The 18,807-nt window shown below is 54.9% G+C and overlaps 5 protein-coding genes across 5 annotated transcripts; 3 read left to right on the top strand and 2 right to left on the bottom strand.

Annotated features, from left to right (window-relative positions):
* Positions 1 to 671: 671 nt before the first annotated feature.
* On the top strand, positions 672 to 3,296 carry PG986_001285 (uncharacterized protein; the record flags this gene model as incomplete). Its single annotated transcript, XM_066837507.1, is given in 3 exon segments — positions 672 to 712; positions 790 to 2,983; positions 2,994 to 3,296. The coding sequence occupies 3 exon segments, from the start codon at positions 672 to 674 to the stop codon at positions 3,294 to 3,296; spliced, it is 2,538 nt and encodes an 845-aa protein (XP_066706400.1).
* A 697-nt stretch (positions 3,297 to 3,993) lies between these two features.
* On the bottom strand, positions 3,994 to 6,759 carry PG986_001284 (potassium uptake protein; the record flags this gene model as incomplete). The annotated part of the gene is made up of 7 exons (XM_066837506.1): positions 3,994 to 4,711; positions 4,834 to 5,027; positions 5,101 to 5,423; positions 5,485 to 5,551; positions 5,609 to 6,265; positions 6,325 to 6,450; positions 6,526 to 6,759. 7 exons carry the CDS (start codon positions 6,757 to 6,759, stop codon positions 3,994 to 3,996), a joined length of 2,319 nt encoding a protein of 772 aa, XP_066706399.1.
* An 853-nt stretch (positions 6,760 to 7,612) lies between these two features.
* Positions 7,613 to 9,433, top strand: PG986_001283 (NOL1/NOP2/sun domain protein; the record flags this gene model as incomplete). Its single annotated transcript, XM_066837505.1, has 2 exons — positions 7,613 to 7,813; positions 7,877 to 9,433. 2 exons carry the CDS (start codon positions 7,613 to 7,615, stop codon positions 9,431 to 9,433), a joined length of 1,758 nt encoding a protein of 585 aa, XP_066706398.1.
* A 1,894-nt stretch (positions 9,434 to 11,327) lies between these two features.
* On the top strand, positions 11,328 to 13,368 carry PG986_001282 (uncharacterized protein; the record flags this gene model as incomplete). The annotated part of the gene is made up of 4 exons (XM_066837504.1): positions 11,328 to 11,755; positions 11,891 to 12,097; positions 12,177 to 12,876; positions 12,934 to 13,368. The coding sequence occupies 4 exons, from the start codon at positions 11,328 to 11,330 to the stop codon at positions 13,366 to 13,368; spliced, it is 1,770 nt and encodes a 589-aa protein (XP_066706397.1).
* Positions 13,369 to 13,858: 490 nt separating this feature from the next.
* Positions 13,859 to 17,706, bottom strand: PG986_001281 (glycoside hydrolase family 27 protein; the record flags this gene model as incomplete). The annotated part of the gene is made up of 12 exons (XM_066837503.1): positions 13,859 to 14,293; positions 14,505 to 14,835; positions 14,907 to 15,101; positions 15,163 to 15,170; positions 15,268 to 15,275; positions 15,340 to 15,468; positions 16,070 to 16,103; positions 16,158 to 16,592; positions 16,662 to 16,799; positions 16,869 to 17,033; positions 17,098 to 17,511; positions 17,587 to 17,706. The coding sequence occupies 12 exons, from the start codon at positions 17,704 to 17,706 to the stop codon at positions 13,859 to 13,861; spliced, it is 2,412 nt and encodes an 803-aa protein (XP_066706396.1).
* Between the last annotated feature and the right edge of the window lie 1,101 nt (positions 17,707 to 18,807).

Here is an 18,807-nt window from a genome sequence, read left to right as displayed (position 1 = left end):
AGTATCATTATTCCAAGAGGCGTTGAACGGACAGGGCAGCACACGACCCCTGAGAGAACTAGAATCAATTCTGCTCAGACCTCGCTCTGGGAAGTCTGTTTATTTACTTCCCAGTAGCTGCTGCTGCCCTGGCGAGTCTGACTTTCCCATCACCACTCCTTCCATCTTTAGCCAACCCAACACAACCCTGCTGGCTAGGTTCAATGTTGTCTACCTGCCTCCTGCTTACTTACCTCACCTTTGACTCCCGCATACACACACACATTACTACTTCTTCCTCGAATTTGAGCCCATGACCAGTACCTCCTCTTTTGATGACAAAATAAGGTGAATTTTCTGCTGGTTCGGCCTGTTTCTGTACGCTCGACACCGTCCCTGACCCTCCCCCTCTATAAAAGAGACGCTTTCTTATCTGCACATCCCCCCCGGCATATCCGAACCACAACTTATTCGTTAGTTGCCTGTCTACCAGTGGACACCCTCCACCGGCCAGAGCTTGCTTTGCCTCGGGTTCATAACGGACCATCTATTTTCAAGATTACCAATGGAATCCTATTCCTGACGATCAATCGCTCTATTTTGTCCTTCTGACAAACAACTACACCCCGTCAGTTTGCCTGGCTTCAACGAACTCGCCGTCTAGGGAGGAGGAATGCAAACATACCGGCACCATGGCTAGCATGTCCACCATTGACGCCTCGCCGGCATTGCCGTCCAATGGCATTGGCAACGCCAATGCCAACCTGAATCGCAGCAGGGGGGCCGCAAGGCCTGGCTATCCCCCTCGAGGGGACCGCCTCCTCAGTCCTCGTCGTCGGACAGTGGCGGCGAGGACGATCCTCTCTTTGTTGATCCCGATGATGCTCAGTCCATGATCCAGCCTGCCTTGAGCCCCGTCGTCACCCGCCTGACGTCCCCCAAGACCCCGGCGGCGGAGAAGGCGGCCGCCATGGACAGGCTGGAGGGCGGTGGGCTCTTCAGCATGATGGAAGGGGGCTCGACACCAGATCTCAGCGCAGCGGCTTCAAAGAGTCCCGCACGTTCGGACCCAAGCGCCACACCGAAGGACGTAGCCAAGGCACACCACCGCCACAACAGAGGCTTCTCCCTTGGCCAAATGCCATCCCAGCCAACAGAAATCGAGAAGCGCCCTTCCCCATGGCAGGCTGGGCCCAGGACGCACATTGTCGAGGGCGAATCGTCGGCGTCGAAGGCCTTCCGGTATGCGGGCTTCGGCCAGAGCCCGCACCGGAGATCGACAACCACCGGTGCTGAGACCTTTCGAAGGATCCGCGGGGCCTTCCCGAGCATCACACTGCCTACTAACTTTTTTTCGAACATTACCTCGCCTTCTTTCCTTTCTGGGACGACCCCGAAACAGCAGACCTCCGAAAAGGGCGCGCTCCCTTCAACTGACGGCAATGCAGAGTCGCGGTCCGCTTCTCCGCGAGATGGGTCGGGCTCAAATGGCTCCAAGAACGGGCAAGCGAAAGACCGGATAACAAGTGATCCCATCGTGAAGAGCCCGAACGGCTTGGGTGCGGATTCCAGGCCGACATCGGCAGTGTCTAGTAATAGACCGAGGCCCATTCGCAGGTCGACTTCGCACGACTCGATGCCCTATCTCACGCTTTCGCGGGTTTCGTCGTATGGGGACGATGAACGGTGGGGTCATGTTCGTGAGCAGACTAACTCCAGGCTCAAAGCCATCAAGGACAGCTGGGACAGGCCCACCTTCAAGATGCCCCAGCTTCCCAACATGATACCGGCACCGTTGAAACGCAACTCGATATTCAGCTTGGAGGGCGCTAGCCCCGCGCCTTCTCCGGGCGCGCCGAGTCCGGGTTTTCACTCGTCCCTCGACAGCAAGTTCCCCGAGCTTGATCGTGCTATGGAATCCCTGACGGGCGATATTGTCATCATGGGTGGCTACCGCGGATCTGTGCTGAGGTCGACCAAGACGAACCGGCAAGTCTGGGTCCCCGTCAAAGTAGGGTTGAACATAAGAAAGGTAAACTTGGAGGTAGGGTTGGATCCCGAGGACGAGGAGAAGATGGAAGAAGCCATCTACCCTTCGGGCATGCTTACAAACATTGGCCCTGTCGATATCTCCAAGCGGTTATTCAAGAAGCTGCGGGAGTGTGATAATGCGAAAAACGGAAGGTTGAGGGTATGGGACTTTGGCTGGGATTGGCGGCTGAGCCCCAAGCTTCTTTCCAGGAAGCTGCTTGAGTTCCTAGAGAAGCTTCCATCGAACCAACCAGGTGTTTCGGAGGCAAAAGGTGCCACAGTCATCGCGCATAGTTTGGGAGGCCTGATCACGCGTCATGCCGTGAACCAAAGGCCGGAGCTATTCGCTGGCGTGATCTACGCCGGCACCCCCCAGAGATGCATCAATATCCTGGGGCCGTTGCGAAATGGAGACGCTGTCATGCTCAACGAAAAGGTACTTACAGCTCATGTCAACTTTACGCTTAGGACTTCGTTCGTCTTCCTGCCCGAGGATGGATTCTGCTTCGTCAATAAGCACACTGGCGAGGAGTTCCCTGTCGACTTTTATGATCCCCAGTCATGGGCCAAATATAGCCTGTGTCCGAGCATCGAGCCTCCGCTACCGGCCTGGAATACCAGGCAAAGCCCCTTCGGTTCGTTCCTGAACCTCTCTGCCTCCTTGCCGGCCATGCCCGGGAGGAGCCGGGGTAACAGTGGCGCCAGTGATCCTCGCGGTCCACAGGCACGCAGCAACAATAACGCAGCGGAAGCCGCCCGGAACGAAGCTACGCAAGACCGTACAATCGCGCCCCAGATGGGCAGCGGGCAGCCAGACACAAAGAGTATCCAGCAGAGCGGAGACACTGGGTCCAGGGATCGGAACATGGAGTACCTGATTCGCACGCTGAGGGACACAAAACAGTTCCGCGCTGAACTGGCCCATAAACCGGAATTGGCCGAAACGAACTCATACCCCCCCGTTCGCCGTCATGTACGGCAAGGACATCCCGACCGTCTTTGCTGCCCACGTGACGTGCCGGGAAGCGATCGCCAGTACGGACTGCTATGACGAACTCATGTTCCGTAGCGGCGACGGTGTCGTGCTCGCGCGCGAGGCCATGTTGCCTCCTGGCTACGATATAGTCAAGGGCGGCCGGATCAGCACCGATCGGGGGCATATCACCATTCTGGGCGACCTGAACGCGGTAGGCCAGGCCTTGGACGCGATCACGCGGGGACGTAAAAAGGGCATCGGGCTTGGGCCTACAGCTCAAGGGACAAAGTCCATATCCTCGTTGGGTTAAATATCGCAGCGATGGCATCGTGCGTGTGACGATAGTTGCATTTTAGCGAAATGATAAATAATGAATATTGACTTTGGGTTCAGGATCACACGGGTTATTATATGGTGTTTTCGCGAGGGAATTATAGAACATTAGCTACTTTAAGCAGGGTAGGTAGATATAGAGATAGGTATTGATGTCCTCTCATGATGATGGGTGATCAGCTTGTGTGTATAAGAATGAAAGAAGACATTGGCAATCACTATCCTACCAAGAAACTATGTACGTGCATGGGTTCACAAGGGTTGTTTCGAGTCAATGTTCCGGATCCTCGGTCCTGCCCGAAGCCAAGCTTTCCCCAACTCTCCTCACAGTCCTTGGCCTGGTCGTCTGCAGCAAAGCCAAGCTCAGCAAGCGGCAGTTGGTATTCATGTGCCCCTATAGCCTCATCAAAATTTATGAATATCGGTACTCGACTTTACAGTTAAAGCGGTTTGTTGCGCATATGTGCGATTGTGAACGAGTATCTATTATGACAGAAAAGACCTCCAAGATGATGTAATGAGCTAGGTCTGGGGACAATTTGAGCTTCTCCTTCGGTGGTGGAGCATCAAGCAGTTATATGCCATTCCCTGCCATCCATCTCACTACGTATAGCGTAGATATATACACCGGCTTTGCTCCAGTGAGCACGACGAGTAATCCCGCAGAACCACGACTAGAGGTCCGTAACGAAGCCGACCTCGACGATCCTATCAGCATCGAGATCCATGTCGGCCATCTTGGCGCGCGAGTTGTTGAGAATGCACAAAAAGGCCTGCAGCAGCAGCCGCCGCAGCAAGACCCGGATGCCGACCTGCTGCCGGGGCAGCCGTATCGTCTCCTTGCCGACGACGTAGACGGTCTGGGCGTTTTGGGCGGCGCGGAGGACCTGGAGCTCACGCAGGCTGGCGGCGTCGCCGCCCGAGAGGATGCGCTCGATCTGGTAGATGATTTCCTGGTCGAGCCCGGGCCGCAGGACGTGGTCGGCGTAGCCGTGGCGGAGGACGACGCGGTAGCTGTGGGGGCCGAAGCCCTGGCCGTCGGCGCGGGCGACGATGTAGCGGTCGTCGGGGCCCACGAAGGCCTGCGGCAGGGAGCGCACGTGAAAGAAGACGGCGACACGCGGGCGGGCGGCGAACTTGGTCAGGAACTGGGCGAAGCACGTCGAGACGACGTTAGGGTCGCCCGACTTGGAGAAGAAGATGCCCAGCCCCGGCAGCGTGCCGATCCGCGTGCCGCCGTACTGCCGCGCTAGGTACGGGGTGCGCCGCTCGAGGTTCAGGAGGCTCTCGGGCCGGAGCCGCTTGGTGGACTCGGCGGCCCATTGCGCCTCTTTACCCCATCGCCATAGCACGAGGACCGCGGACAGGATGGAGGCGAGCGCGGGGGTGAACCTGGAGATAGGGAGAGAGAGATCGCACAGTCAGCGGTTCGGGTCGAGACTGGGATGTTGAGATACTTGAAGAGAGAGGAGTAGGAAGGATATCATTGGAAAAAGAGGGCGGGGGCAAATTACCAGGCTCCTTCGGGTATTTTCGTAAGAACCGCAGAGGTATACGTGGCGTCGATGGCGAAGAGGATCAGGAACACGGGCAGTACGTAGTATATTCGAATCTGCCATATCAAGATGGCGACCAGCCCGACCATGAAAGTCGAGATGAGCATGACTAGGATGATGCAGACACCATACGCACTGCCGAGGGAAGCAGTCTATAAGCAATAGTTCAGTTACGTATACGTACGTCTAGACGGAGCAGACTCTTGGCAGGTAGAGAAAACTTACATTATCGAATATAGCCGTCACTGTCACTGTACAGATCATCAACAGCCAGTTGGCGGCGGGGATGTAGATGTGGTAGTGGAACCGCTTGGAGGTATGGATGGACTTGACGTAGGGGAAGTATGACAGACGCATAACCTGGCTCAAGATCTGGAAGGTGGAAGTGATCAGTGCCTGCGAGGCGACCACGGCGGCGAGTGCGGCCATGACCAGACTGAAATACAAAGTCCCTGGTGGTACTGTGTAGAAGAATGGGTTGCTATAGGCAGTCCCCGTCGTGTCCTCGGATATATAGGCCGCTTGGCCTATATAGGCGAAAAGCAAGCCTATCGGACGCGTACAGATTAGACAAAGATCGACGCTGGTCTGGAAAAGTAACCGACTTACAGGGGAGGACCAGCCCTAACCATGATATCTGGACTGTTTTCCTGCTGAAAGCACCCAAGTTGGCGAACTGTTGGGGTCAAAGTTAGGCAACCCTGCTTTGACAGAAAAGATGCAAAAGACTTACCATAGCTTCAACTCCAGTAAATGCGAGCAGTAAACCACTAAGTGACTTCCATCCCTCGTAGCCATTCCGAATCAAGTAAGCAAAGATGTAGTGTGGGCTGAATGCCTTCAGGACCGTGTAGTCGTGCGTGATTAAGTTGTATATCCCCGACCCCAGGTTAAACAGCAGCCATATCGTCACGATCGGAGCAAAGGATGTACCAAGCTTAGACGTGCCGAAAGGCTGGATGAGGAAGAGTATCACGAGAGTACAGCAGGTTATGCCAATGATGGCGGGTCTGCCCAAATTCGGGTTAGCAACTTGGAGTCCTTGGACGGCACCCAGTACGGACTGGGCCGGGGTCAAGATGCCATCCGCTATGACGAGCGAGACGCCAAGAACGCCGATGATCTGCAGAGTTGACTTCGCCGTAGAGGACCCTTCCAGAAAGCTTCGAAGTCTCTGGCTGGCCGACTTGTTTGACTGGTGACTGGATCCCGTTGCACGCCGCATGTTGTGCGGGTCTTGCTGCATGATCTTCATGGACCGGGCCAGTAAGCTATAGAGGGCGAAGGTGCCGCCATGGCCATCATCGTTGGCCGACAGGACGATGAAGCAATACTTTAGGGTCACAATCAAGATCAGAGACCAGATTATGATTGAAAGTGCTCCCACAAGCTAGCGAGGAGTCAGCCGCTGCCTTGTTCCTTGGAAGATAGGGGTGGTGGTTCACTTACATCATCCCAGGAGGGATGGCGGCCGAAGGTTGAGGAGAAAACATATAGGGGCGATGTCCCAATATCGCCGTAGATGACTCCAAGGCTCTGGAACGAAAGCCAGAAAAGAAGGGATCCGTGGTAGGTCTATTTCCTTCAAGTAAGATTATGTTACAATGTAGATCCGATGTGCCTGGGGGGCAGTCACGATGGTGGCATTACCTGAGCACGGCTATTACCGAAGTCTTCTTGGTCGAGTCGTCTTGCTCGTTCCACGTCATCCACTGTTTGCCTTTTCTCGCTGGCATTGGAGACACACTGTTGAATGGGTGTTTTGGTCGTTGAGCAGTGCCTCGCAATGCTCGCTTCTTCCGGGGACCTTTGTCGTGGCGGGCGTTCGATCACTCTGCCATTGGTAATCCTAGGAGTGGAGTGTTGGGGCGCAGTCTTCCTCATCACAGCAGCTACAGATCCTGGAGAACCCCGGAAACTGAGAAAGCTAAAGCAAGAGCCCGTGAATTCGGTACTCGGACTCGGGGCTGTCTGTTTCTATATCGACTGGGGTCGGTGTAGCTGTATATCCCAACCCACGGTCTACCCTGCAGAACTCAGAAAGAAGTATGGCCGCTGACTAGTTCGCGGGGCTTGTGACCGATGCGCCACTGGACAACAAATGCCTCTCCAGATCTTGCAGCTGCAGATTGAGATCAGCAAGGAAGGATTGTTTGACTGCTCAAGTCTCTAGCCGAGATCTGCATCTCCCATCCCATCTCATGCTGTTGACCGCCTTGAGATGGAAGGGCGTCACTTGGTCTGAAAGGCATATAGAACATGGCTGAGCTCGATTCTGACTCGTGACGTATCGGCGCTGATAGCCTCGAGTGATCAACCGATGCGTAGAACAGGCCCCCCTTCGACTAGAAGTGTATGCTTGCTCAATGTAGCAAGATAACCGACCCCCTGAGGAGAATGACCACTCCCTCGAGTTGGTTGTCAGATTGATCGACTTCATTGGTCGACGGATAGGCACTCACTTAGGTTAGGTCACAGGTAATGGAGGTGAACTCTAAAGCGGACCCTATCACTTTACCGAGTATCATGACTCCACCTAAGTACATACGAATCTGGCAGGGGTGCTGAAAGCTGCATACATGCATATGTACATACTTTACCAGGAGAAAAAAAAAGAAAAAAAAGCTTCTTACTTGGGGACTGTACAACCATCGCTTGGCCAGTGTTGAGCTTTCCTCGAGGCTCAACATGCATGTGCAATTGCCTCAGTCGATCTCATACCTGTTAGATTGAAGAGATGTCTCTCTACCACGAAGCGGCAGAGATTTTGTCGCTTTCGCCCGAGGCTGGCGGCAATCTGAAAACTCGCATTTTCAACCGCAAGGATCTCAAGTCGCCGCAACAGCAAATTTATGCTCTAGCTCTCGAAACTTGCAAGTGGAGCGCCGTACTGAAGGAAGTCATCGACAATGCAGGCATCCTCAAGCTTGAGCGCAAGGTGTGTCACTACCGCATCAATCTGGCACATTCAGACCAGACGACTGACCGACGTATCCTATAGCTCACGCCAGTCCTTGCATCCTTGCTAGTGCACGACCACCTTCTGGCGAAGAAGGGCGTGGCACTCCCCAGTACCCATGGCCTTCGCGCTGCAGTCGAGCGCCACAAGGCTCGCTTATCGTCTGAACTCACAAGAGCCAGGTTAAGGAGGAAAGCAGTGTCGATAGATGCTCTCCGAGACCAGGTGGAAGCCGCTTTCGCCGAGACAGAGAACCTGTATCCCCGCTGGGTGCGGGTGAATACCCTCTTGACTTCTCTCGAAGACCAGCTTGATGCCACCTTCAAGGATTTTACCAGGGTACACTCCATCAAGGATGTGGTATCTGGCAGGGGGAAGTGCCTCTACATAGATGAGCATGTGCCAAATCTACTGGCCGTATCGCCTAGTTTCGAAATCACCAAAACCGATACCTACAAATCCGGCAAGGTCATTCTTCAGGACAAGGCCTCTTGCTTTCCAGCATACTTGCTTGATGCAATGCCCGAGGATGGCGATGCCATTGACACCTGTTCCGCGCCCGGCAACAAGACCACTCACCTTACAGCCATCATTCACTCTCGAATTTGGGACGCCCAGGCGAAACAGCCGAAAGTCTTCGCATTCGAGAAGAATCCGCGCCGGGCCAAGACTCTAGAGAAGATGGTCAAGCTCGCGGGAGGAGACGAGATGACACGGATAGGGTTTGGTCAAGATTTTCTCAAGGTGAATCATGCAGGTTCGGCGTACAAAAACGTTGGCTGTCTGCTGCTGGATCCCAGTTGCTCAGGCAGCGGTATCGTCGGCCGGGACTCGCTGCCAACTCTGCACCTCCCTGAGCCCGCTGGTGCCAAGCCCCAGCCTCCGAAGACGGGCAAGGAGCAGAACCGGAAGCGTAAGCGAACAGATGACAGCAGCAAAGATGCCGAGAAGCCTGTTCTGGTTGACGATGATGGCGAGGAGACGGTGCTCTCTTCGGAGAAGGAGCTGTCAGCACGTCTCGAGGCACTGGCCTCGTTCCAGCTCATTCTGCTCCAGCACGCCATGGAGTTCCCGGCTGCGAAGAAGATCACGTATTCGACCTGTTCGATACACGCACAAGAAAACGAGCAGGTGGTGCTCAAGGCGCTACAATCTGAGGTGGCCAGGCGCCGCGGTTGGCGCATACTGAAGCGGCAGCAGCAAGTCCGCGGCATGCGCGAATGGCCCGTCCGAGGTACGCTGGAGGGTGCTGAGGGCGACGAGGACGTCGCAGAGGGTTGTATTCGGTCCTACAAGGACGACGGGCGTGGGGTCATGGGCTTCTTCGTGGCAGCCTTCGCAAGGGACCCGGACCAAGCTGAGGCGGATGGCGACGGACCATACTTACGGGACGATGATGGGCGCATCGTTCGGGACGGAGTGGGTATACCAACGTTGAAATCTGGGCAGCGTGCCCTCGACCAGCATTCACACGAGAAACCCCAGGTTACGACGAATCGAGTGGCAGAGGATGACAACGAAGAGGCCGCAGATGAGAGTTACAGTGAAGTAGACTCGGATGATGTTGACGACGACGAATGGGACGGATTTGGTGATTAGGGGAGGGGGGATGTGTGCCCTCGAACGGATGGGCTGGGAAAAATAACATCTGAGTCAAAACATCCATACTAGGCATCTACTACATACAAAGCACGGTAACGGCCGGCAAACAAATCACATCAATTGCCTACAGGAACAGCATGCCTGTCTACTTGCCAACTCCTCGGTCTCTGGGGAGATGCCACGCGTAGCCCACGTTTTTTCCTAGAGTGGAAAGCGATCGAATGCCAGTGTTTCCAGCGAGTTATGATGCGATGACGAAGCGATGCTGCTGCCACTGCTGCTGCGGTTCCAGTGTGTACTGAATGCATTCCGTCCATTATCAATAAATACAGGTAGCATGAATCTGACAAATCGAACCTCGGCCTGCAGTTCCTGCAATTGTTTTCGATAACATTTCGTCTCCGTTTTTGGTCGGGCGTCACGTAATTTAGTGTGGTTTCCAAGGCCGACGTGCCTCGGCATGAATTTAGGGAAAGGACAAGCGGGTGGGTAAGACTCCGAACTAAGTGGGGTTGGATTCAGTAACAGAAGTTTTATGGTGGAAGCTTCGATAACCTATTGAAGCACTGGAAGCACTGGAAGCACTGGCTTCGATCGGCCCCCTGCACAGTAACCCTGCGCGCTCCGGACATCAGCTGAGATAAGATCAATTGCCATCCTCCAAGCTGAAATATACCGAAAAGGGAACACCGCCGTCGACCTTTCGAGTGGCGTTATCCCCAAGTCTGTCTTGAGGACCAGCGACTTCCGGCCAGGTTTTGTTTGTTTCTTTCTTCTTGAGGAGCAAGAGAGAACCCGCAGTGCTAGAATGCCAAGCCTGTTCTTCCGTTCGACTACTGCAACCCCTACCCAGGTGCTTTGCACGCAGGGTCGACACGAAAACAAGCTTGCCGGCAATGTTCATCTGCAGGTAGGTACTTAGTCAGTACATATGAGCAAAGCTCGATCGAGTTCGTGAGACGAGAGAGTATATCAATGATCGGCGTTTTCCCAAGAGCATGGTACAGCTTTGACGCAAGGAGATTAGTCTGAGGCTGAATCACGAAGACGTCCACGAACCATGTCGTGTCTGGCAACGGGATTTAACGCCTGGCCCGAACGCCGCCCCGAGTTTACTAGCACACGTCAAGTCTTGCTTGATTTGAAAGCAGCTAAGCCTGGCGACGCTGCAATGGTTTAGAGCGCGCGCATAGGAGGCATGGGTGTGTGGCATGGATCTGCGCCGGACATTCGAGCTGTATGCGGCCAAAATCCGAGGGAGCGGGCCGTTGGTTCGTGTCGTCGGTGTGGCCTTGCACAACTTGCCTGCACAAAGACGACAACCGGCCGCCCGTAGCCCTGACTCTGGCCCCAGAAACCCGCCCAATCTGGTGTTTGTCGTGCTATCTTCGTCGTTCTTCCTTGCTAGCCCCGGCCCACAACGGAATGGAGCCCATGGCCTTCCCGCACACTGCTGATGAATGGACGATGGGGCAACTAACCTTGACAGGAGGCCAGGCCCCCCCCTTCTGCCCCCTTCACCTTCAGGCGTGGGAGGTAACGCCGATATGAAGCACCACGCCGCAGAGCCGGGAAAGATACCCAGGCCAGGTGGCAGTCAGCATGGCTATAGATATATATCGCGAGGCCCAGCCCTCCCCCGGTTCGAGATCCGATCTCCGTACCACACCACTCTCTGCCTTGTTCTAGGCCTGCCGTTCATTTCTTGGTATCAAACTTGATATACCTTGTACTTATTATATATACAATTTTTCTAATACAGCAAGTTAGCTCTTGTTGCTGCTGCTGCTGCTGCTCACACATTGGCATATATACATACGTATAAGCAAGAGATATATCTACCCGGAGCGAGTACACCGACTACACCGGGAGCAACGACATCGACAGCACCATGCCGTCAAAGCAGCCGCCCGCGGACTCGGCGTCATCATCTGTAACGGCCATGGATGCAACCAACGGGCAAGGAGATGTGGAGGCACAGGGTTCATCTTCACGATCTCCCATAATATCGCACTTCAAACTGCTGTTGGACCAGGGCGGCGTGACCCCGGAAGTCATTGCCTGGCGGTGGTCTGGCAAGGGAACCGAGGAGGACCCCTTCCTGGTCGATTACATCGATAACGACCCGAAGAACCCCATGAAGTTCTCCCAGCTGAAGAGGTGGTCCATCATGATGGTCCAGGCCGTCGCCGTCTTGGCCGTGGCCTTTGTCAGTACGGCCTACAGTGGAGGTGTGGTCGAGATTATCCGCGAGTTCAAGATCGACACTATCATCGCCATCCTCGGAGTTTCGCTTTTCGTTACCGGCTTCGCTGTTGGGTGAGTTACCGTCGCACTGTCCCCCGGCTTGCTATGCTGTAGCAGCAACCGCAAATCCTGAGCATATATACTGACTCAGTCTCCACTCGATATAGTCCCCCTGATCTGGGCTCCGTTATCTGAAATGTACGGCAGACAGTTCCTGTTCTTCGGAACGTACATGGCCTTGACTGCGTTCAACGCTGGAGCCGCCGGTTCCAAGAACATCGAGACGTTGATCATTCTGCGCTTCCTCGCCGGTACCTTCGGCGCTTCGCCCATGACCAACGCCGGTGGTGTCATTGCTGATATGTTCACGGCACACGAGCGTGGCATGGCAACGGCTGTATTCGCAACTGCACCGTAAGTTTCTATACTCTCTACACCAAACGGATCTTGGCGCCTTGTGAACCTGATTACTGACTGCAACGTGCTACTGCAGTTTCCTCGGCCCTTCCATTGGCCCCATCGCCGCCGGATTCCTTGGCGAGGCTGCCGGCTGGCGCTGGATCGAGGGTCTGATGGCCGCCTTCACCGGCCTTCTTTGGATCATCGTTTCGCTCACCGTGCCCGAGACCTACACGCCCGTCATCCTGCGCCGCCGCGCCGAGAAGCTCACCAAGCTGACCGGCAAGGTCCACATCTCTATGCTGGACGCCGGCAAGCCCAAGAAGACGGTCTCGCAGGAGTTCAAGGTCGCCCTGTCGCGCCCCTGGAAGTTGCTGTTCCGCGAGCCCATCGTCTTCCTGACCGCCCTCTACATGGCCATCGTCTACGGTACTCTCTACATGATGTTTGCCGCCTTCCCCATTGTCTTCCGTCAACAGCGCGGCTGGTCGGCCGGCGTCTCTGGTCTCGCTTTCCTCGGTGTTCTCGTTGGCATGATGGCGTCTGTCACCTATAGTATGTTCGACAACAAGCGTTACGCGCGCGTCTCGGAGGCTCACGGTGGCAATGCGCCACCCGAGGCTCGCCTGCCTCCGGCCATCCTCGGCTCCGTGCTGCTCCCGATCGGCCTGTTCTGGTTTGCCTGGACCAATGGCCTTAACGTGCATTGGATCGTACCCATCATTGGCAGTGCTTTCTTTGGCGCGGGTCTGGTTCTGGTGTTCCTTAGTCTCATGAACTACCTGGTTGATTCTGTAAGCTTTCCCCCAATCGCAGCCCGAATCAGCAAACATGTAACTAACAACTTGCAGTACGTCGTCTTCGCCGCTTCGGTCCTCGCATCCAACGCCGTTTTGCGATCCCTTCTCGGTGCCGCCTTCCCTCTCTTTACCACCGACATGTACCGCAACCTGGGCATCCACTGGGCCAGCACGATCCCGGCCTTCCTGTCCCTCGCCTGCCTGCCGTTCCCCTTCCTCTTCTGGAAGTACGGCGGCGGCATCCGCATGAAGTGCAAGTACGCCGCCGAGGCCGCCAAGGTGCTCGAGCAGTTCCGCGCCATGCAGGAGGGCCGCGAGGAGCAGCCATCTTCGCAACCGATGGAGACGAAGGAAGAAGGAAACAAGGACGACGTCGTCGTCACTACCAACAATGTGTCCGGCTCTGATGACGACACCACGACACTTAACAACCCCGATGGTGGACGCGCGGAGGAGTCTTTGAATAAGGAGAAGCTGTCCACGTAGAAAGCTTCGGCTCCTTTTTTTATTTTTTATTTTTAGAAATATATTAGAGAATGCCTTCGGTGGCAACATTACCTACCTACCTACCTACCCATGCTACGTCAAGGTAGGTAGGCATATCTATATATATATAAATATTAGACTTAGACTTGGATACCCCTCTGGTTTTGCATAGCGGGCGGGATCAACCAAAAAAGGAATATTGTTGGGCATTTCCTGTAGATAGGCACATAGTGAATCATACTTCGCACACGCGCACTAATGAAGATAACTGGTTGTGGTCCCTTCGAATATAGATATGTCGAAACTGTGACTTCTTCTATAGCCGATGCGTATTAAGTGCGAATAATACTGTGAGTTCTCCTTCCATTTTTTGCTGTACACGTCGCCTGAGTGCATGCCATATATCATGACCCCATCATCACTTGTTCGGCGGCCGACCTAGTAGCCGGAATGAGACGCACTTGCCGCATGGTAAGTACATCAGAAGGATCTACAGCTCATCGCGGCCGATCCTAATATTAAGCCCCGGGAAGCTAGCAATCGAGACCCGCGGCGTCGCCCGGATGCGGCCAGGCATCTCGTTCCCCTGCTGCGCCTTGGTCGGCGCGGCCTCCTCGCCGTCGGGGCTCCAGGCACTCACCCGGCCCTGCCAGACGTCCAGCCCCCACTTCTGCAGCGCGCTCGGGGTGACGGGGTAGTCGCGTGGGTAGTGGTAGATGCGGTCCTGGGAGAGCTGGTGCACGGCGCCGCAGGGGTACTTGGCTTCGAGCCCGAGGCGCGCGGGCAGCGAGGGGAAGTCGAGCGGGTCGACCGTTGCCATGGTCAGGGACTCGTAGTAGCTCCGGCCGATCTTGTGGAACGCGCGGCGGAACTCGGCGCGCTCGGGTTCGGTGGCGGCGAAGAGGTAGACCATGGGCCAGGCGCGCTGGGAGGGAGTGGTTGTGTGTTAGTCAAGGGATATACACATGTCGAGGAAGAATCAAGACACCCATCATGGACAGGGATCGGGCTGGATTTGCTCACATCCACTAAGCGTTGTTGGTTTTGCACTGTCAGTTCGGAGATGATGGAACGCTGTGTAGAATGTCAGTCTTCCGGGTCGCCTGGCTGGTCTGTGTGGGGAGAGAGACACGCACCGAAGCCTCGATGACGAACGCTTTCAGGCCATCGGCGTCGAAGCTGCCCTTGAACGTCACCACGTCGCCGTCCAGGCGCCTGTGGCACTTCAAGCCGGGAGACTCGACGCCTTCGGCCTGTCTGGCCGCCTCATCACCGACATTGACACCGAAGGTGAACTCGTCCCGGAACTGCGACGCTATGTCCTCGTAGGCCTTGCGGGACTCTTGGTCATCTGCATTTAAGTAGGCGAGGAACACCGTCTCGTCGCCCGACTTGAAAGCCTCGAGATCCTCGGTGGAAACCTCGGAGACAAGCGGCCGCTGAATGCGCCTTATCCATGAGGTGATCCTATAAGCCCTCTGTTAGACACATATATCATATCTCCACGTACCTAGGTAGGAAAGATGATAGAAACGTACGCTGAATCCCGTCGCGGACCAAGGTATGTCGACTTGGATTCGCCACCCTGGAATAAATTCAAGCTTGGGTACGCTGATACGCCGTGTTTCTGGCAGATATCTGCTGCCTGTGAGCAGTCAACGCTCAGGGCAGAGATGGCGGTCAAGTCGGCCACGGCGGGCGTCCACTCAAGCTCGAGGGCCTTGGATTTCTCCCTGTATCAAATAATTAGTACGGTCTAATCATCCCTCTGAAGGGAAATGTTTTTCATCTTACTCTGAAGGCTACACCGCACATTTCTCTTGTCAGCGTCTGCAGCGGGTATACAAGATGTGACCCTGCTCTTTCAGAGGGGACATGAGATGGAAGTGGGAACTATACCGCAACAACTATGAACAGTAGCAGTGAATCAGTTAAATATTTCTTCCTCATCAAGGGTACAGGGATGTTTACATGCTACAACAACATCATCGTGGCTCTTGATACTGGTCTCCAAGTCAGATGGGGATACATGCTCCCATGCGCACACACCAGTGGCGGCCAGCCAAGCAGCTAACCCAAGTTTCAACATTGCGGTTTTTGCTGTATACAACAGTCAGTCCTGATACTATGCAGTATATCAAAGGAGGAACCGCTGTTTAGCAGAGAAAAGTCAGGTTATATATGATCTACTGCACATTGAAGGGGTAAACAGCTACTGGCGTTTCATCCGGCCTTGGAATTATTACATAACCAAGAACAGGGATCAATCGGGGAAAATGCAGTGGCCAGCGGATTCCACTTGCCCCATCGAGAAGGTCTTACCCACTACGCATCGTGAATCGAATCGATGAGCCTGTACTCTGCTCTGTGCGCAGATGCGACAGCGCGATGAGAATGCGTGGCAATTTATGGTTAATCGAAGAGAAATACATCAAGCATATCGTGGGAGTTCATCCTATATTGATTCGATGGATACATCTCGACCACTTTCTCATGAGCCTTGTGCAAGGACTGAGCTATCTCCTAAAAGTTGCGGTTTGTGTTCTGGTAACATTCCACTTCGACACCCCCATGGATGGGACTTCAGGGGCTTCAATGCTTTCTAATTCCTGCAGGTCCTACAGACATTGCGAGTACCATTCTGTGCCACCCGTCAGCTTTCGGTCTGGTACTTCCAAGTAGGGTTGCTAGGTTGACTTACCATTGGAGACCTTGCAGGTATAGGGCGACACGCACTAGGACAGTACGAATTAGTACGAGGAATCCCGCAGGCGGCTCTAACAGCTTACAGCCGTAGGTCCATTGTAGCCGTTTCCACCGCACTGCCCGAACTGCGTCTGCTGTGCGGGCGCCGGAGCCTGGGTGGTCGTGGGCGAACCGGTCGAGGTAGCCCCCGGGCTGGCGCCGCCGGTCGTGGTCGCGACCTTGTAGACGCGCATGTCGTGCGAGCCGAGGCTCGTCGTGACGGCGGTGCCGCTGCCCGTGGCGCCCGTCCACAGCTCGGTCCAGCTGTACGAGCCGGAGCCGCCGAGGCCGGGGACGTCGGCGAACTTGAACGAGAGCGTCGACGCGCCGCCGGCCGCCACCACGCCCACCACCACGCCGTCGCTGAGCGGGCCCGCCCAGTAGGGGTACAGCTGGCCGTTGACGGGGGCGGCGGCGCCTGAGGGGCGGAAGTAGCCGGCCGCCTTGCCCAGGGGGTCTTGGTTGATGGCGAGGATGGCCTTTACACAGCATGTTCATTAGGAGCCACTTTGCCAAGAGGAAGTAGAGAGTGCATAGGTATTACTTACCTTGTTCTTAAGGATGTTTAGCGAAGAAGTCTTGATCTTGGACAGATCAGTGCCGATGATAATGGGAGACTTGGCCAGCGCCCAGATACCCATATGGGCTCTCTCTTCGTTCTCGTTCAGGGCGCCATTGCCAATTTCCTGTTCCACGTTAGCAAGTTGTCTTTCCCCGATCCGTCCCGTTTGGGTGACCAAAGCACGTCACCTTACCATCATATCCAGGTCGTTGAAGCCGCCGGGTGCCGCGTACTGAGCGATGCCTCCCGCGGTCGCTGCGATGCCGGCCACCGAGTTCCAGTTGTTGGCGATATCACCCGACATGCGCCACGAGTTGCCGACGTTGCCGCCCCAGGTCCAGACGCTGTTGCGCCCCCACTCGCACATGGAGTAGAATATGTCGCCGCCGGCGTCGGAGAGCGCGTCCCGGAAGGTCTCGTACCAGGCGCGTGGGTTCACGTTGGGGTCCCAGCACGTCTGGGGGGTTCTTGCCGTTGCAGGGCGTGTAGCAGGCGTCGTGCTTCCAGTAGTCGACGGACCAGCTGGCGAGCGCCTCGGCGTCCTCCTTTTCGTGGCCCCAGGAGCCCGGGTAGCCGGCGCAGGTCTTGGTCCCCGCGCAGCCGTAGAGGCCGAACTTGAGGCCCATGCCGTGGATCTCGTCGGCAAGGGCCTTCATGCTCTTGGGGAACTTGGCCGGGTCCGGCACCAGGTACCCCGACGAGTTCCGGTTCTTGGTGCTCCAGCAGTCGTCGATGTTGACGTACTGATAGCCGGCGTCCTTGAGACCGAGCGAGACGAAGAGATTGGCGGTCTTGAGGGCGTTGTTGGCATCGGCATACTTGCACCCACCAACATTCTGCAGAGGGTATCATTGTAAATTTTTATGATCGGCGAAAAAGGGAATAGTAGTGAGTAGGAGTGTATCATTTACCCAAGAGTTCCAACCCAGCGCGGGGGTTCTCCCTAGACCATTTTCAAGCCGCTTGTCCATCTCGGCAACCGGTGATGCCAAGACGAGAGCCGGTAGAACAAGTAGTACTCGGCTATACATGTTGGGCCTTCGATTTCGGTCGTGTATACTATTTTCCCCGGTTTAGATCAATATCGATTCCGTCATCAAAATGGGATTTCGTATGAAGCACAATAGCGAGCAAGTCATATAAACATAAAGGGGAGCACACCCACTGTCTGCTCTGAACTCAAAGAACGTCCAATGTAATCACTCGTCGCTCATCAATTGTTAGTGCTGAAGCGAAAGCCACAAATATTAAGCTTCTTGTCGTGTGTATAATATGGCTCGGGAACAGACTTTATATAGAGGTGGCTATTTTGAATTGTTTTCAGAGTCTGGGGGGTATTAGGGTATAATACCTCTTTTTTGAGTCGATATGTGTTGGGTTTGCTCGGATCTGAGTCGCTTGCTTCTGCTCCTGCGCTGGTATGAGTCGAAAAGCAAAAGAACATAAAAATATATAGAGAGAGAGAGAGAGAGAGAGAGAAAGAGAGAGAAAGAGGTGTCTACACTCACTTCAACCTCTCTGGCGCACCAATAACCAGTCAGGCGATGTCAAACCATCTTTTGAGGGAAAAAGCCGGGGAGCTAGGCGAGGAAACGATGTACGGTGCTTGGCTGCCGAACTTCGTATAAGAAGCTTGTGTGGTCGCAGCAATCGGCACTCTTTCCGAGCCGCGGCGAGCTGCATTCCCAGGAAGATTCGCACGAATAGATGACACCGCAGTCTTCCTCGTTTCTGTTGCTCCGTTGGTTGATGTAACCATAAACGCGGAGAGAACCCTGGTAGCCCGTATCCGGTGCGGGGGAGGTTGAACATCACCTCTGATTTTACACCAATGGCATTACTGGCGTATCCAGGCTATAGCAGACCATATGCCGGATTGTTATGGATTTGTCGTAGGAAGGCAGCAAGGGAGCAGCAATCTCGTATGGCATAGCATTCAAGCTGTCCCTGTATGTGTTTTCATCGGCATGACCAATCAAGTTGCTGTCTCCCACGCCACTTCCGGAGTATAACCTAAGGTATAAGATTCCGCAATTAGGCACTTCCCTCCACCTTTCATATCTCGCCATGAGCAGAGATCTGATATGACATCCGGCATTAGATACCCGTGTTTTCCTTCTCTCGCAAGCTTG

This window comes from Apiospora aurea, assembly GCF_038362705.1.
Source record: "Apiospora aurea strain CBS 24483 chromosome Unknown utg000001l_segment0_segment0, whole genome shotgun sequence".
NCBI lineage: Eukaryota > Fungi > Ascomycota > Sordariomycetes > Amphisphaeriales > Apiosporaceae > Apiospora > Apiospora aurea.
Note: the sequence above shows the minus strand (reverse complement) of the source record. Positions and strands in the feature narration are given on the sequence as shown.